Source organism: Polypterus senegalus, chromosome 3, assembly GCF_016835505.1.
Source record: "Polypterus senegalus isolate Bchr_013 chromosome 3, ASM1683550v1, whole genome shotgun sequence".
NCBI lineage: Eukaryota > Metazoa > Chordata > Cladistia > Polypteriformes > Polypteridae > Polypterus > Polypterus senegalus.
The window spans coordinates 191391937-191410721 of record NC_053156.1 but is presented as its reverse complement, the minus strand read 5'-3'; the positions used below and the strand labels follow the sequence as shown (position 1 = coordinate 191410721).

General features: G+C 36.2%; 1 protein-coding gene across 5 annotated transcripts in view; it reads right to left on the bottom strand.

Annotated features, from left to right (window-relative positions):
- alk (ALK receptor tyrosine kinase) overlaps positions 1-18785 on the bottom strand; it is a 1762427-nt gene that overhangs the window by 145872 nt on the left and 1597770 nt on the right. For all 5 annotated transcript variants that reach the window (XM_039748331.1, XM_039748332.1, XM_039748333.1 and 2 more), the window contains one exon: positions 13209-13343. In XM_039748331.1, coding sequence (XP_039604265.1) covers positions 13209-13343 — 135 coding nt within the window. The remainder of the gene's footprint in view (positions 1-13208; positions 13344-18785) is intronic.

Genomic DNA, 18785 nt, shown 5'->3' with positions numbered 1-18785 from the left:
AGGCTGTGCAAAGGAGTCATAAAGACTGTGGAGAGGATCATAGGGACAAAACTTCCTTCTATGGACTCTATGTATGCACATCACTCTCGGAAAAGAGCATTGGGAATTATCAGGGATTCATTCCATCCAGCTCACTCTCTGCTCAGACACAAAAACTGTATGTACAATCTGAGACACAGCAGAGCGGATAGCATCATCACTCACAGAACAAGGTTTTTCAATACTTTTTTTCCCGCCACAGTCAGACTGATGGCAAAACAAGTTACTGAACATGTGAAATATGTTCATGTGGGGTACATTACCTCACTTCAAATGACAAGTGATAAATGTGAAATATTTTAACTGTGCAATATCTGCAATCTAATTGTATTTCTTTTTGTGTAGATATTACCACCATTTTGTTTATTGTTGGTGTAATTCATATTATATACAAAGTATTTATATTGTTTACTTTTTTTTTAATGTTTACTATAATGACTCTGAAAAAGCTCTGCACAAGAATTCCAATGTGCTTTGACTGTCGTTTTATGCACAAATGGCAAATAAAGAATCCTTAATCTTAAGTGCTTATGGCTCAGTGCAAACCTTAGCCTGAAGTCTGGCTGATTCAGAAGTGGTCACTGTGGATGATGTACAAAAAGAAAATGGTAGCAAAAAATTAATTGCACAGGCCTCCCATTTCTAAGTACAAGTTGCGTGATTCAAAGAAAATCAGGAGAAGCAACTTGGAAACCAAGCACAAAAAGCATCACATCACTTAAGATGTCTGCTCTCATTTGTATAGGTTTTCTGTCTTTACAAAAAAACTACTGCAGGTTTTCTGAGATATTGTTACCTTGGGTACAAAAAAGCAATTAGGTGCACAGTTGTAATTTCAAGAAAAATATTCAGGATGCCAGAGATGTTTAGAATTCAGTTAGTCTAGAAGACTTGTACTCAGCATGAAGACCTTATCATGCTGATCTTTCCCTAATAAATATTTTATTTGAGTTAAAAAGAAGGATTTACACAAAAAAGGGCTGAAGGTGGCATACTGGAAGATTAACTGGATGCCAGTTACTTTTCCATTCTGTGTGCACTCCTAAATGATTCTCTCTATGTTGGGTATATTTAATCAAAAGAAATATAGTTCTATTGCAAAAAGACGTCTGTCAGCATTTTATACTGAGCAAGGAAGAAAACATTTGCCGGGGGTTACAAACCGAATAACTCACCTCCATCAAGAAAAGAGCAAAGATTTCTTACTATTTACAGCTGAAACCTAAAACAAACCTACACAGATCCAGTCTGAAATCAAGGGGGAATGCATAGCCTAGTACAAGTTAAAGCAATGAGCAAATCTTTTTCAGTTTCAGACATGCCAATGGTGCTTTTGTGATCTTTATATACTGTTATTACTGCAACATTACAAAAGGGAACAACTTTTCAATCATGCACCAAAATATTGCCATGTATTATATGCCTGTGAATACTACTGTTGTTTACAAAGCTCTGTGTGTGATATAATGTACTCAGTTTAGCTGCTGTACAAAGATGTGTGTGTGCCTCTTAACTTAGTTGTCTGTCATCTTTGCTAATACAATAAAGAAAAGGGATTTCCTTTGCAACTCTTGTTGTCAGCTGCATTACTAAACATAAGTACCATAATAGTATCATTCTGATTTTAAATATCATGGCATCTCAGACATACTGTAACATCTATCACAGTCAGGAAAAGCTATATTCCAAATGAAGAAATACTCAACATGAAAAGCAATCTTGTGCAGCTCAAAATTTTCCACTCTTAGTCCTTTGAGATTTGTTACTGAAGGCCACTCAGACAATTTATAAAACATCTATGTATGTTTGCATGAGCTCATATCACTCATCAGCAGTGCTGCTCTTCATTCTTTTTCCTTTTCACAAAAGTGACACTGAAAAATTCACTGCTGTCTAATATCTTCCAATGAAAGATTCCCTGCAATTGCGGCAAAGTCTTTAGGATACAGTACATCAAATCAGGATCTTGGTGTTAGTGGTCTTCTGTTCCTTGAGTATTCTGCCTACTCAAATTATCCAGCTACTCATAAATTTCTTGTGGAACCCAAAACCAATGTAAGGTTCGTATGGGCTGAACACAAGGAATGAACAAACCTTGGAGTGGGCTCCTGTTTATCTTGGGGTACACTCACTGTCACTCATAGTTACATTAACTAACTCAGGAAAATTTAAGTTTGTCAGTTATCTTAAAACATCCATTTTTAGAATGTGAAAGGAAAAAAAACAAGCACCAAAGCAAAGCCACACAGAGTGTTTAAAGGCACAAGATTAGACTCCAGAATTTTTGGGTACCCCAATACCCCTAGTGTCATTATTCATGTATTAAGCTCTACTGCATTCTATCTCACTAAAAAGGAGAAGATAGATGAGATGCTTTCAGCAATTCAGACATGATCCAAGGTCTAATCACTCCTCTTAGTCTTTTTTATCATTTAAGGTGGTCAGGGAGGTGCAGGGAAGGCTGGAGCTACATATCTGACAGTTCTAAAGAATTTTGGGATACTGTGTTAGGACAATCCAGTTCTTGATGGTTACAAATCTAATGCAATCATTAGCAACAATTAAAAGGAAAAAGGTGATACATTGTTACTACACTTAGAAAAAATGGACTAGTGAGATGTATTGCAGAGTAGGTGGCTCTTACTACTACAGTGATGGCTTTACCAGTTATAGTGGCATTAATGAAGATTTCAACTATGGAGATGTGTTGGAGACAGACAAGATATTGGGCACATAAATTAACAGAGAATGTACACATGCACTGACTACATGTGGTCACATAAAATTATTTTCCATTGCTTGCTTATGTAAGCCCAGACCCCTTGCTGGGTACTTCAAAACGTGGACTCAGGGGTGAAAACTCTAGCTTCAGCAAACAGCATAGCACATAGTCCTGGATTTTTCTATATGCCCACAAGTCTTTACATTGATCTGCAGGAAAAAGCAAAAAGGAAAGGATATTTTCTTGGGAATGGTAAAAGGTGGACTTCCTATGTTGTGTGTTTTCTAGCTGGAAATTACTGCTAGAATGGAAGATAATGCTCTTCGAAAATACATGTAATTTCAACTGCGCAATCTGCAGACAGATGTAGGGAACATGTGCAGCATGTTGTAGTGATGCGAATGGAGGACATGGAATATCATTGATTTTACAATTGTGTTGGATGGCCAGTTGGATATTGACAGGAATTGTAATGGTTATGAATAGAAGTTGGGAGCATGCGCTGATAACAGCACATTGCTGCATCCCCCAGACGGATTGAGATCCAAGTGCAGCAGTGCAATGAGTGACACCTCAGCACCACACTGAATATGTTATTTATAACTATTGCTTCCTTATTCAATTACAAAAATTGCTGACATACACACAACATTATGTCAGATTTTCAGCCATATAAAATGTTGACTTGCTTGCTGAGTTAAAAGACTGAGCATAGGGACTGTTTAAAATTATATTCTAGGTTTATAGTGTTTGGACTGTATTGTCAATAGGTATCTCTACTTTATTCCTTCTGCACCGCTGCTGGGGGGCTTGTTTTGTTCTGGACATGTTCTGTCTCTAGATATATCAGAGGACTGGGATTTTGTGAAGTATGGTCTAGCTTCATGTGGGGAGGCAAAATGGGGGAGAAGAGGAGAGAGAAAGAGAGCAAACTATTTCTAATCTAACCTTTTAACCCTCAAAATTGTATGTGCCAATACAACAATAGACTTCTTAGCAATAACTCCTAGCAAAATTGGAAATTAAGGTTAAAGCTATCTGATGCAATAACGTACAACCTTAATTTAAGACTACAATATAAAGTTTACAAGCAATGTCTCTATGACCGAACAGTGAACTTTGTGAGCTGGAATGTCAAAGGTCTCAATCACAAATTAAAAAGAAAAAAAGTATTCTCTTACCAAACAGGTCTAAATGCCAAGATAGTATTTATCGGAGACTAACTTATTAATCAAGGATCAGTTTTGGTTTGAAAGAGATCAGACTGTCCAAATATTTCACTCTAGCTATACAAAGAAAGCTAGGTGTGTGGAAATTTTAAAACACAGAAAAATTTCATCTGATTTTGAAGGGCAATATTTGATGGTGATGGGTAATTTATTAAATTGTAAGTGATTTTGATAAATATCTACGCACCCAATGTGGATAATAGAGACTTCATCCAAAACGTATTTGCATCCATTCCGAATGTGAACACTCATAAAATTATAATGGGTGGACACTTTAATTGTGTTTAAAATCCAGACCTGGATAGGTCTTCTGCCATAGGGGCAATACATCTAACGCTGCAAAACCAATTACATATTTTGTAATTGATCACAACTTATCACACTCTTGAAGATTTCTAAATCCAAACTCAAGGATTTATTCCTTCTTTTCACCAGTACATCACTGTTACTCAAGAATTTATTATTCCTTTATAGATAACAATTTTTTGCCCAAATCTTGCAAGTACTACCCTATTGTTATCTCTGATCATGGAGATCAAATCTTTATAGCCCACAAACTCATCTCGCAGCTGGCTTCTTAACCCACTTTTATCAGCTGATGAGAGCTGTACAGATTTTATATCCAAGTGACAAACACATCTTCAGAAGTCTCTGGAGGAATACTCTGGGAAATTCTGAAGGCATTTTTAAGAGGACAGATTATTTCATATCTCTTCCACAAAAATAAATCAGAAACCAAGGACACATCAGAGTTAATTAGTGAAATTACCAGAATAGATCAAGAACACACCAGTTTCCCAAATGAGGCACTTTATAGGAAAAGACAGGCTTTGCATTCAGAACTCAACTTCTTGTCAACAAAAGAAACGGAACAACTCATTTTTAAATCGTGAAATTACTACTATGAATGCTGAGAGAAGACTCTTAGCTTAAAAAATCCACAAGCAGGAAGTAATCAATGCAATACCAGTAATTACCAACACAGATGGAGACAAAATCATTGACCATAAAAATATAATGCACATTTTGAGACTACTATAAGTCTTTATATTCTACTCATTTAAAATAATACAAGACACAATCTAATGTGTTTTTTCATGCATTACAGATACCACAGCTAGATACTCTCATTGCAGAGGAACTGGATAAACCTCTGACACTTTCAGAATTACTAGACGCTATAAAACTAACTTCAGAGTGGAAAAGCAGCTGGTCCTGATGCCTACCCTGCCAAATTTTATAAAAAAAATTTCAATTAAGTTACCTCCCCTTTTATTAGAAACATTAATAGAAGCCAGAGACAATAACATTCTCCCTCAAACTTTTCAAGAAGCATTAATTATAGTCTTTCCTATGAAAAATAAGAATGTATTACAATGTGCATCATACAGACCTCACTTCTGAATAATGATGTTGAGATACTCTCCAATGTCCTAGCTAGAAGGATTGAGGAAATTCTTCCTTTGGAAATATCACAAGACCAAACTAGATTTGTTATTCACTCTCGCCACACTACCATGCCCCCAAACCCCATTAAACCTATGACTGTGACGATTATCAATTTAAAATGGTGACGATTAGCCAAAGACCTCATTTTACCACACTCCCAGATGGGTCTAAAGTGGAGAAGGACTAACAAAACTTGAATTGTCTCTACCTCACTGCTAGCATGAAGATTTACTTATATTGCACAACTAGAAGAATCCAAGCCCACCTCTTTTAAATCAATGGGTAACTAATGTTATATACTATTTAAAATTGGAGAAAAACAATTTCTCAGTTTGAGGATCTATTCAAAACCTTTGAAAAACCTTGCAGGATCTAATCAATAATGTTTAAGAATAAGCATTTATATTGGGGAAAAGGATTCTCTTCCCTTTTTTTTAACACTCTTAAAGTTTTATTTTGGCTGTTGGATTTCCTCCGTTTCTCATGGGGGGGCAGGGGGGTTGAATTGAATTTAGTTTTGTTAAGTTTGACTTTGTATGGAATGTTATTTGCTTTTAAAAAAATCAATATAAAAAAGACTTTGCATACACATTTTAAACATTTCCTAATATAATGTGGCCTTGAGAAACACTGAAGTTAAGACTCTAGATAGTTGCATATTTACTCTGTGCCAAAGCTCTTCTGACTGCAGGTGCTTTATAACAAACACATACATCTAGGCTGACACATAACTTGAAATTTACTTGGAGTAAATGCAAAAGGGTGAACATAAAAGCACCCTTACATACTGACTAAAACCGGTTGATATATTATAGTCACTGCTGCTAGAATAGGATCAGTCTCTCCATAAACCTCTATGAAGAAAAGGAACAATATAAAATAGAAGGATTTGTAGTATGAGAGCAATACATCCTTAGGGAATTTTAATTTTGATAAATTAATGATAGAGGCAGAATTCATTTTAATTGGAGTATTTCCAATAAACTTTGAAGGCATAGCTTATCTATGGGTTTTTTTTTTTGCTTTAATCTACTTTCATTTGATGTTAACCTAGTGTTGTGGTGTGAGATTTTGTATATAAGTTGATAAATATTTTGTAAGTCTTTATTTGTAAGTTAGTCAAAGTAAATGTGGTATTAATGTTTCAGGACTTCATTGATTAGAACAGTAGTGCACAGGCCAACCCCCAGCCCCCGCCCCCCCAAGTCTTTAGGACTGAGTCAGGATGTAAATTTTTTTGGCAGGGCTGAGGGAAGTGCCTAAAACCAGTTTGGCAAGTGATTCTCTTCAGGAAATACTCTCTCAACCCAACCCCCACATGGAAGCCAAACTACCTAGCTGGCAAGCATCAGCTGAAACAAATGGTTTTGGGGGGAGGTATGAAAGGCATTGTGTGCTCCCATTGATCTGACGTATGGCTCTTTGGGATTGGTTTTTGAATTAGAAGTCATTCTGTGCCATAAAACCCTATTGGCCTTAGGATTTGGACAGAGAATGTATAAATTTAGCTGCTTTACTGACCCCCCACAAACACACACTATAGGCATGAAATGAAGAACACATGCAGAAAGCACAGCTCATCAACCATATTGAGACCGGCATGTGGCCTGTCTTGATGAAAGCTGACTAGAAGTGGTCATTTAAGTAACTACAAGTCTGTGTGCCACCTGAAACTACCTGTCTAGCATTTATTGTGTTGTAAGGTTGCCAATAATCACATGTACTTTGTTTATTGTTAGTTTATGAATAATATCAATAATACATAAGTCTATGGGATTTGAGGCTTTCTGATAAAGTCTGCACAATAAAGAATACAAAAGGAAAAAACAGAGTAATATGACACTCTACCAACACAAAACACCTAGGAAGGAAGCAATGTGAGAATATTATAAAATAAACCAATGCATGGAAACCAGCAAAATCTAACAAACAAAAACAGAATAAAAATCCTGAGTTGAGGATGTCAAAAACTTGACATTTTGAGTGCCACAGAATGAATGATAGTGTTACTATTTTATTTTTAACTACAACAAGGAATGAGTAGTTTTTTTTAGCTTAGAATTGTAATGTTAAGGCTATAGGAGATTCAAGAAGGTATATTTCTGCATAACTGGATTCTGCAAACTGGATTTTTAGTTGTCTGCAAAGATTGAGTACATTGTGGTAACATACAATATTTGAGTACAATTCACAAAAATGGATTGCAATTTAAAGCTATAAGAGAACCAAAATTCTAAGTGATAACTAGTTTCTAAAGCCACAATAATAAAATAACTTTAAGAAGGGTCAATTCAGAGTGTCAAACTCGGCATTCTGTTGTAACAGTCTCCACTGGTACATCTCCACGATCAACTCTCTCACGTTTTTGGTCTTAGAAGGTTCTAAATACCTTCCAGTATACAGAGGTCTTTTTTCTCTCCCATGTAGCATACTGAATTTTGAGACAACCGACTCATGATGCAATTCCAGAAACTATCAAACCAGAAGCATGGCTGCAACACACTTAAGTGCTACGCTTTCCCTTTTAAGATTGCATAAGTCTTCCAATTTTAGAGGTACTACATTCAGTGTGTAACTAAAGGCTGCAATGACTTTAGCACAAATGGCAACAGATATATAACATAATGCTATCCCTGCACAAAAATGAAGCAATCAAAACAAATTTAATAGATAGTGTCACTGTGCTATCAACTTGACTTGCTTATAAATTTCATGATCATAAGATTTTCAAGAATTTGTAGACCCACATGCAGGATGGGAGAGATGAATAGGAGGACAAATAGCACTTTAGATAATATGCCAATATCAATGTTGGTAAATTCTTTTAAATGTATCTTGTCTGCATGAAAATTTTTGGGATAAATGTACAGTAGAACACCACTGCTATAGTTATTTCAGTTTTTTTTAGCAGCTCTTGAATAAGAGTCTGTTCATGCTCACTTTCTTGATCTTTTAATTACTCTAAAAAAGAAGACAGAAGCCGATTCGAATGTTGACCTAAACATGATCACAAATAGTACTTCTACTCTCCACAATACTGCATGCATCAATGTCTTCTATTTATCAGACAATCCATTAAACTTAGTCCTCAGTTGTAAACATTTTTTTAAATACTGCTTTCAAACTTTCCAATCCTTTTTAGTACAATATACTGTACAACCCCAACAGCTCATTCACAAATCACACCACATATCATATTCCTTCTATTCATTGCCTCTTATGACTTGAAGGTATGACTTAGAATTCCAAGTGGCATACACTAAAGACATTCAGTATGAGTCTCTCTTGGCTGTCATTATATATTGGGCTTCAGTTAGTCACTCTTAGCTCTAGGCTCTATTCCCATTACTCACCCACTACTGGCAAAAAGCCATCATGCTAAATGTCTACAGCAAAATTTTATTGGTGTGACAAGAGTTGCCAAAGCTTTTATGCACAATGATGTAATTAAAAACAAAACATCTACAACAATAAAATTGACAAACTAAAGTAAAGGTATTTACTAAATGTGCTTGCTTAAAAATATGCTGTATATCTGTAATGCAATGTGTTCTGTTTACAATAACTGTTTTGTTTTTTCCCATATTGCATGCTCCCCATTGAAACTGGCTTGTAACTTTATACAGTAGTCACGCCATCTTTCCACCATAAGGTAATATAAAAAGCAAATACACTTAGAATATTGAAATAAAGTATAATAATTATAATATAAAAAATATTGTTATAAATAAACAAACATGAGTATTGCATTTCTGGATATGAATCCTTTAATACTACAGCCTTTTAACTCTACAGATTTCTGGCACAAACCATTTAAAAGAGTAGATAAACTTATTTGAAAGGGCCTGTACCAAACATACCATTCTTGCACGTGTTGTGGTCCAAGGCTTACCAAGTGGATTGTTGTTTTAGGCTATTTTGAGGTTGCTAATCACAAATATGATATAATTTTTGGTATTTGATTCTTTACCCATGGATCGACTCCCAGAAAGTTAACAATCAAAAATTTCAAACACAAGCATGTAGACTATTTAAGGTAAGTAATTAGGAATATGATCAAGCCATCTATGGACCTCTATCAGAGGGTGAAAACATCACAAACTATCACAAACTGAGATATTTTGGACTTATTTTTAGACATATAAATTGAAGTTCACAAATATTTGACACAACTATTATGGTGTATTATGTACGTCAAAGTAAATCATTTCATTTCTTAATGAACAACCCTAATTAGGGCAGCTTAATCTAATTTAGATTTTTCTCTGCTCACATTTATTTAAACTGTGTAATGCACCTACTGTAGAGGTGACACTGTTTATATTATGTGCTATATAAATAAAACTTACTATTATTACTATTTCCCCTCAACACACTTTTTTCTATGAGTCACTCCACCGTGATTAAAAGAATCTGCCTAACCTATCACATTTTCCAACAATGGCCACATTTGATATTTAATCTAGTAATGAGTAAAGCATCAGTATTATGTGCAGACTTCACCAATTTATATCATGGTGCTCACAAACTGACAATCATAGGCAACGCATGGAAAAAGAACTTTCTATTAATATCTCAGAAGAATTCAATACATTTATTCATCATCAGAAAACACTAACTCATCTTAAAATTGTACATTGGACACATTTCTATACATTAAAATTATCTAAAGCATATCTAGGTATTTAGTTTTCGCCTCACTAGTTAGTGTTGTCTTTAGGACTTCTCAAAATTAAGACCTTTTGGGTAAAGACATTATGTTTCAGATAGTGCTTGATTTAAAATAATTTCTAATGCATTTACAGCAGTGTTTGGAGGGATATCAGATGAGGTAAGACTATGTAGCGACAAACTCTCAGCAACTGCCTAAGCTTCATTTTAGTGCATCATCTAATCTTGCTCAACTGGAAAAATTCTACTGGATCCTTCATTACTACTTGGAAGAATTATATCTTAACATTAGCCAAGATTAGAAAAAATCTAATTTTCTTTGCATGAAAATGAGAAGATCTTCTTTAGAATTTGGCAATAATTCATTAATGTTATTGTAAAATAAGTCAGCTGGGCTCCTGCCAACACTTCTGTTTAAATCCTATTGCTTCAGTCAATATGAGGAAGTATAATACACTAGACTTTTATTACTAATTAGCTTACTGCATTGGGTAAGGCTGTGTTTATTTGTGATTTAGTGGGTTACAAGTGTTTTAATTGGCCAAATTTTTTATCTTTTGTTAATTGCAAAGTTTGTTTAACTATTTTTTTGTAATTCCTCCATTGTAATGCATATCCCTAGAAATAAGTTTCATTACTAAGAAAACTGACACTCTCTCAAACTGCATGTCTGAATCTTTTAGATATTTTAAAATTTTTTATATAGCTAACATTTTAAAACACTAATAATACACTTACACATCAGAGACTTTAAAATCTCTATATATATCTATAGATATATATATTTATATATACTGTATATATATATATACAGTATATATATATATATATATACAGTATATATATATATATATATATATATATATATATATATATATATATATATACTAAACTAAAAACCCCTAATTTCTCAAAAAAGCCATGAGTTTTTTTTTTTAATTTTGTGACATAATAGAGAAATTAAAATTAGCAAACCTCTTTTTTTTCATTTGTTGATAATTGTCATTAATATTTCTTGTGCAAAGCTGGGTAATTGGAGCTAGTTGAACTGTAAATCATATGTTCCTCTAGCTGGTTTTCTGAACGCATAACTTCAAACTTTCTTAGACCTTAGACATTCAGCCTCTCTGCCTGCTAATTATGAGTAGGTTCTAAGGGTCTTAAAGAGAGTGCATGACATTAGGGAATTTTCATGACTTTACAATGACAGAGAGTCCTCATAGCTCTCAGTGACACTGACATTTGAAAGGTAAAACTGTTTCTCTTTTTTTGGACATCCAGTGGGAATATTCATTTTAATAGACAGTAAAGGAATATACTGTAAGAGTTGTCATTTCATCCAGTTTTTCCTGTCTGTGGCCAAAAGGTAATTCCGTTTTTGAGAAATTACATCATAGAAAGTTTAACAAAGAAACATTCAAATATAAAACAAGACATATTCAAGGTAAATACAGTTAGGCAAATTTAACATCAAGGCAGTAATAAGCGTGCCAGCTAGCTTGTGTTTACAGATAAAGGATGCCATTTGAACAGGATACTACAGCAAGAATAAAAGAATGCTTTATTCTGTTCTTCATGCAAATAAGAAAAATAAGGTCAGCTATGGGAAGAAACAATGCCTTGACAGAAAGAATGGCTGGCATCAAACAAAACTTAAAAAACCCATTTATTACAACTTTGTTGATTGTTGTTTGATTTTACACCAAACTTCTTGAACCATAACACTGTATAAGCAGTACTCACTATTCTGTGTAACATCTTTCTCTGTTAGAGATTACCATTCCCATACAAACAAATAATACAAAATGTTAAACTGCTTTCAGTAATAAGCCCAAGTAAGGGGAAAAAGTCTTCCATAGAAGTAGGCTGGTTAGTCACAGCTCACTGTGTTGTGTTGCTAGACTAAGCTTGATTCCTGTTTTGTTTTTTTTAACTTATTTTCAAAATTTCTAAAATTAGCCCTTGGTTTTCTTCTGAGATATCATCTACTCCAAATGTAGTTTGTAAAAGAATAAATGTACTGCAGACATATTCAAGAATTGTACTGACAATAAATATTCAACGTGACTTAGAAAATTCATTCCATAAAATGTATACAATGGAGGACTTAGAGCAAATAAGGTAGAAGAAACAAGCACCCTGTCCCATGTAATAAGTAGCAAACAAATCATAAGCAATAGTATAAGCAGCAAAAACAGAAAAAATTGTACTATACTAATTTAAAATGCATCTACTATTAAGTAGATAAGTATCTGTTACAGTATGTTTGGTTGAATAACAAAAAAGAAAGCCTACTGAGAGTTCCTGTGTATAATGGATAGCACCAGGAACCAAGCCACTGGTGAAAAGCAGCAGTAATGCAATATGTACCAGGACTAGTGAAGCAGAGTAGTGAGGCAGACAAGCAAGACTTAAACTTTAAGCCTTCTAATCATAATTTTTAAAATTGAGAATTCAAATGCAGAAAGTGTGCACATACACATAGTTTCATTTAGTGTTAAAAAAAAATAGAAAATACAAATAAATAAGTTAAAATCCTAATAGTGTGAAGCAATAAAACCCTTTGCTTTCTTTTGTTCACTTTCTTTGTCCTCGTCAGAACACTGGGTGTCCCCTGATGCAGCCCAATGGAGAGTATTATTGTTTATTATTGTGATTGTAATTTATGAGTATAATGGAGGAGAGGGTGCTTTGTGCACTGTGGCATTTAAATAAAGTCATCATTTGGACTTTTATCTGGTGTCTGGAGTCAGGGACAGGGGTTCAAGGGAGCGATACGGTCCTAATCTGTCACAATATGTAGTATGTAACTGTAAATTTTGAAAAAAAGAGCAAATGCACTCATTATAAATCATAAACAATTTCATTTTTCCCAGGGACATCATCATTTAAGCAGTAGCAACATAGTTCAGAAAATGAGAAAACCATGGCTTTGTTTATATTGTCCTGAAACATCTTTGCATGACTCCCTCTACATTGTTCAGAAAAACTATATAAATCCCCAGAAAGCTCATTGTGAAACTATGCATCCTAGCAAGAAAGTTAATACGGTACTCATTTCTCAGTTAGACATCTTATTGTGATTTACTCCACCTTACCAGTGATGTTGGATTCCTGAAGCTCTTCTTCAAAGCTTCTGTCAGTGGGTTGAGGAGCTTTCCTGTTGTCGGTCAAACCTAAAAATGCCTTGTTTGATGTAACTGATGTAACCTTAGGTGGAAAATCTCCATTGGCTTGAGAGAGAGAAAAAAAAACCCAAGGAATTAGACAAATATTTTCCACACTTATTACCAACCATAATAATTTTTAGCTCTGGAAAGATCAATTTATATTTTGTATACAGCAATTTCCTCTTCTACATGTCAAATAGCTGCTTCTGCCACCAAGTAGCCAATACAAGCTAGTGAACGAGTTTGCAGCTTATACCTGAACATGCTGCTTGTACAAATAGAGGTGCGGCAGTCTGAGCAAAATTTTGGTCACATGTCACAGACCAGTGTGATAAAACATTTCATAAGCACATAAATCTTTTTGATGAAGTAAATAAAATATTAAAAAGACTCCAACTGTTAAAACACTTAGATCAATCTCAGAACACAACTGAATTTTATGCAATGCATACTGTCACGGAAGGACTGGTGCCCCAGCTAGGCTGGATTCCATTCTCTTACCTGGTCAAAAGGTCACCATGATGGATGGAAAGTAAGAAATGTTTGATATTCCCTGTTCCAGCCAGGAAGCTGGCATGAAGGGGAAAACTGTCAGATGGTAGACAATAACTAGCATCCCAGCAGGAATGAAGGTAAATACTGTAATTTACCTGGCTGAGAGGTTGGCAAAGTGGATGGATGACTGGAATGGAGAAGCATCCCAGCCAAGATAGCTAGCAGTCCCTTTCCCTGTCAGAATACAAAAAGAATTGAGGGGCAGTGGGATATTGCCTCCCATGCTTGGGTCCTCCCCCATACACTGAGTGGCAGCATCCCTTGTGTAGAATCCCTGTATGGATGGCTGCAGAGCTGCACAGAAACTGTGGTTCCACAGGAATGCCCTGTTGAATCCATGGGGCTCATCCAGTTGAGCTGTTGGAAGATGAATCTCCTGTTCTAGGGTGGCTCTGCCTAACCCAGAGAGAAGTGCCTACAGGAGATAGTGGTTTTGGCACCAGTTGTGGTCACTGGGTGGTGTCACAGATGCCCCAATCCCAGATACAATTACATGGAGACAGTCTTGGGAAGAAATTAATTTTTTTTCACAAGATATCTCTACACAAGTTTCTTCTTCTCAATTAGCACAGTTCTGTGCATAAGCCTTTCTTTCCTTTTCCACTCTTCCCAAGCAAGTGCTGCCCTTTTCCTCTCCTGACTGCCTGGAAAATGTGAAGGGCTTCTTTTTAAACCTGACTTCAGAGTCCTTCTGATGTTAAAAAAATTGTCTCCAGACAGCCCCATGGAACCACAACTCTCATGTTGCCCTGTGAGGATCCATACAGGGGCTAGCCACAAGGGATGCCCCTGCCACCCAATGTATGGGAGGACAACACAAGCAAGGGAAGCAGCCTCCCATTGTCCCTCGTTTCTTTCAGCTTCTTGAATGGGAAAGGAACCAGCTAAATGTCAAACTTCACCAATCATCATCAGGGCTCTGATCCTGACACAACATGGTTCCCTGCTTTTTGATGCAATGATCAAGAATTTATAGCCTTTCTGATAACCACTGAGTAGGGTGGCCTATTGTTTGTGATAAACTGTTAACAAGTGACTGGATGAGCAGACAATTTTTTTTGTTAAACCACATCAAGAAAGAAAGACTGCCTATAAAAGAAAATATTCTAAGATTAAAATAATCAACCATTGACTAGAGTTGACCACTGCTGATTTACATTAAGTGTTTCTAATGTCTATGTCATTGATTACATAACTAAACAGTTAAAAAAAAAAATCAAATGAACATAAAGCTTTATTTGTTCAAATGGGTGAAGTGTAGACCCTCTTCACTGATGCCTGGCTGTGAAGTACACTTCACTGATGCAACTTCACACAGAATGGCACTTAAGTAGTAAATTGAAAATATTCTGACATCACTGAAGACAAAAGTGGCAGATGTTGGGGAGGTGGGGGTTCGGGCTTTTTTATCTTATCAGTATGGCTTCACCAAAAGCATTCTTAAGTATGTAGATGCCAAGTGAACAAGTGAACAAGTCTGCAATTATTAAGTTCATTTAAATGAGAGTGAATGTCAGTCAGGTCAGGTTTGGGAGCATGCACTGGTACAGCACATTGCCGCACCCACCACATGACAAAACACTTTGGGATCCTGATTGGCAACAAGGGCAGACACGTGGTCCAGCTCCAGCCGCTGGAAAAGACCATCTATCTGCCGCAGCCAAGTGTTACGTGGGCATCCCCTTGGCCAGGTCCGGCCACTCTAGTCCTCAACAATGAGGATCCTATGAGCCAGATCATCCTCAGGGAATCACGCCACATGGTTGTAGTGCTGTAACTGCTGCTCTCTCACAATGCAGGTAATGTGTCTCGTTTGGGAGTCCATGAGCAACCACTCATTTGACACAAATGAATGACAGTGAATGTGTTGCTTGCAATTATAGCAAGTGTAAAAATCAAATTTTCAATAAAACTGAAGAATATGTTTTATGTTAGATTATCATTTAGAACATTTGTGAAGATGGCAAGAATACAGCAATGCATGAAGAACAGACATGTTATATTAGCACCTGTCTCATTTTCGATGGACATTCCAATGTAACCTACCTAGAGTGTAAGTGGTGACAAAATCGAAAGCTTTTTTGAGCCGGCTTTATAAACAGTATGTGAGGAACTGACAAACTAAAGGCTTACTGCAGTAGCAATGATGACCTCAGTAGCTTATTCACCTTTTTTGTTATTTTCTGATAGCTATCACAGATGCAGTACAATATCAGAGGACAATACACTTATTTCTAATTTTCCAAATTCACCACCTTTGCAAAAAATCCATTAACACATCTAGTAACAATTACAAGAATAATCCTGCGAATTCACTGCCTCACTCTAATAAAAGTGATGTTAGCTATCTAATATTGACAATTTTATGTGGACTTAAACACTAAAACATTTGTTTCAGTCTTACAATCCGTCACAAAGCACTGCAGCCTATCAAAATAAGAGATTTTCTATTTTCTCCTGACACCCATAATGCTTCTCAGCTATAAATGCATACTTTAACTGTTTATTTTATTGTGCCAACAAGTTTTTGTATTTTGCTTCTCTATATTTCATCTTTTTAGTAAAGGTTTTAGCACCAAAGTAAATAAATAAAATGGTGGGAAATCATGAATAAATATATTTACATCTGCAATAAATTTCTCTTCTGTAATTAAATATTTATACAAAATAAAACAAAACTGCTAACATTTCTATAAAGATATTATATCATTTTGACGTGCAAATGAACAGCATCGTGAGTTTTAATTGTTAAAATCACATGCTAACACTGAAATAAAACCTACTAAGCCACAACTGCAAGTCTTTATTTTGAATCTCTGTCCCCAGAGTAGAAAAAAAGTATGTGTTTAATAAAGTTACTACTACCAAGGGGACTCTTTAGCCTCAGATTTCATTCCCCCAAACTCCACCATGAGAATCATATTTATTGTATACCTTTATCATGCAAGAGCTGTTGTCAGGGGAATTGATCTGGCCAGCACAGAACACACTATCTATCATTGAGTCAAAGCAGTGCAGAAATGGACAAAAAGCAATACCTAACTCTAAACACAATCCACATGAAGGACATTGAACATTATTCCTATACGAGGGCAACATGTTAGCACATTGGGTAGTGCTGCTGCTTCATGGGTCCAGGGCGCTGGGTTCAAATCACGCAGCTGGTTGTTGTCCTTGTGTCTGTACAATTTTCCTCTGGGGTTTCCTCCCACAACCCCAAAATAATGTATGTTAGGTGAAATTGGGTCCTCACGATTGTGAATGCACGTGTGAGTTGGACATGCAATAGACAGGCGCGCTGTGGTTGGCTGTTTCCTGCCTTGTGCCCAGTGCTTCTAGGATAGGCACCAGCTTCTCATGTGACCCTGATTTGGATTAAGGGAGCTTGAGAATATTATGTTATGTTTCTCCTGTTTGGAAATCCAGAATTGTTGTGTAGTTTGTTTATGAATGTTGTCAGGGATGCCAGGGGCCATGACCCGGCCGGGACGTCATGAGGGACCAGATGTGGGTCTGTGCCCACCCTGGATCACGTAGGGGTTGCCTTCCGGGTTGCTCTGGGGACCACGGGTACAGGGCATGGAAGCTCCACCCTGTAGGGGCCCATGGTCACCGCCAGGAGGCGCCCCAATTTCTTGGGGACCTGTTACCCCAGCACTTCCGCCACACCAGGAAGTGCTGGGGGGAAGATTGAGGACGGCGCCCGGAGAGCTGCCGGGAGGACAGCCGGCACTTCCGCCACGCTGGGGCGTGGCCAGAGGAGGAATGCCGGGAACACCTGGTGCTCATCCAGGAACCATATAAAAGGGGCCGTCTCCATTCATTTGAGGCTGGAGTCGGGAGGAAGAAGGACGAAGCTCAGGAGAGCTGTGGAGGCAGCCCGAAGAAAGGCATTGTGGCCAGGACTGTGACTTTGGGGTTTGTGGACTAACTTTATTGAACTGGGTCTGAGTGACCAATATTGTTGTAAATAGTTTTGTATAATAAACGTGTGGTGGTGTGAAAACAACATGTCCGCCTGTCTGTGTCCGGGTCAACTTCCACAATGTATAAAAATATCATCCAAACTTCATGACTGACGGGTATGACTATGTTGTTGTTAGTGAGAAAAAAGGAACTGCCTTTTTTGTTAAACATTTGTCTTAATACTTCAAATGTGATTATATTATAAAAATCAACACTGATAAAATGTATAAATATTTTAATTATAGATGGATTAAATGTTGCAAGCAGAGTTCAGAATCCTTATTTATTTGATATCCTAATCAGATTAGGATGTTGTATTACTTTCGCACATAGCAGAGGTGGTATTCAAATCCATCTTTTTTTTTTAAAGAAAACTAAAGTATTGTGAATAGCAGAAGTATCTGGGTCTTCCTGTATAAAGTAAAATCTACATAATAATCAAAAGTTTGCAATGTGTTTTACAATGAAGATGTCATACTGCATAGCAGGAACTCACTGCCCTCAAGTGAATGGGTACATACAAGGTCATCATGACTGTTCCTCTTTCAGTTTGCACTGCAAAGGCATGAGGTGTAGTTTGTTTCCTTTTATGACACACATGCAGCATCAGACAGTACAAGTAAACAAATCATGTCTTTTTGTACTTAACTTCCCTTTACATATATCTGATGTAACAGCATGATAAACAAAACTAGTTGTGTTTTTCTGTAGTAATATATGAAGTTCTTACAATAGATGATTTTTCAAACAAGGCTTAAACATCACATAGCTACTGAAGTTACTAAAATAGAACCATTGTTTAACAAGTTGCTGGTAGCCTGCAATAACTTCAGGCAAATAAATTTTGTATAAACAGAACAATACCCTTAAACTAGTACAATACTGATTTGTTTCTGCTGGTAGTATGAGCGTTTCAGTTAGATTTTCTAAATACATTTCTGAAAAGGCTTATATTCAGTCTTTAAATTTGAATGATTACAAGGT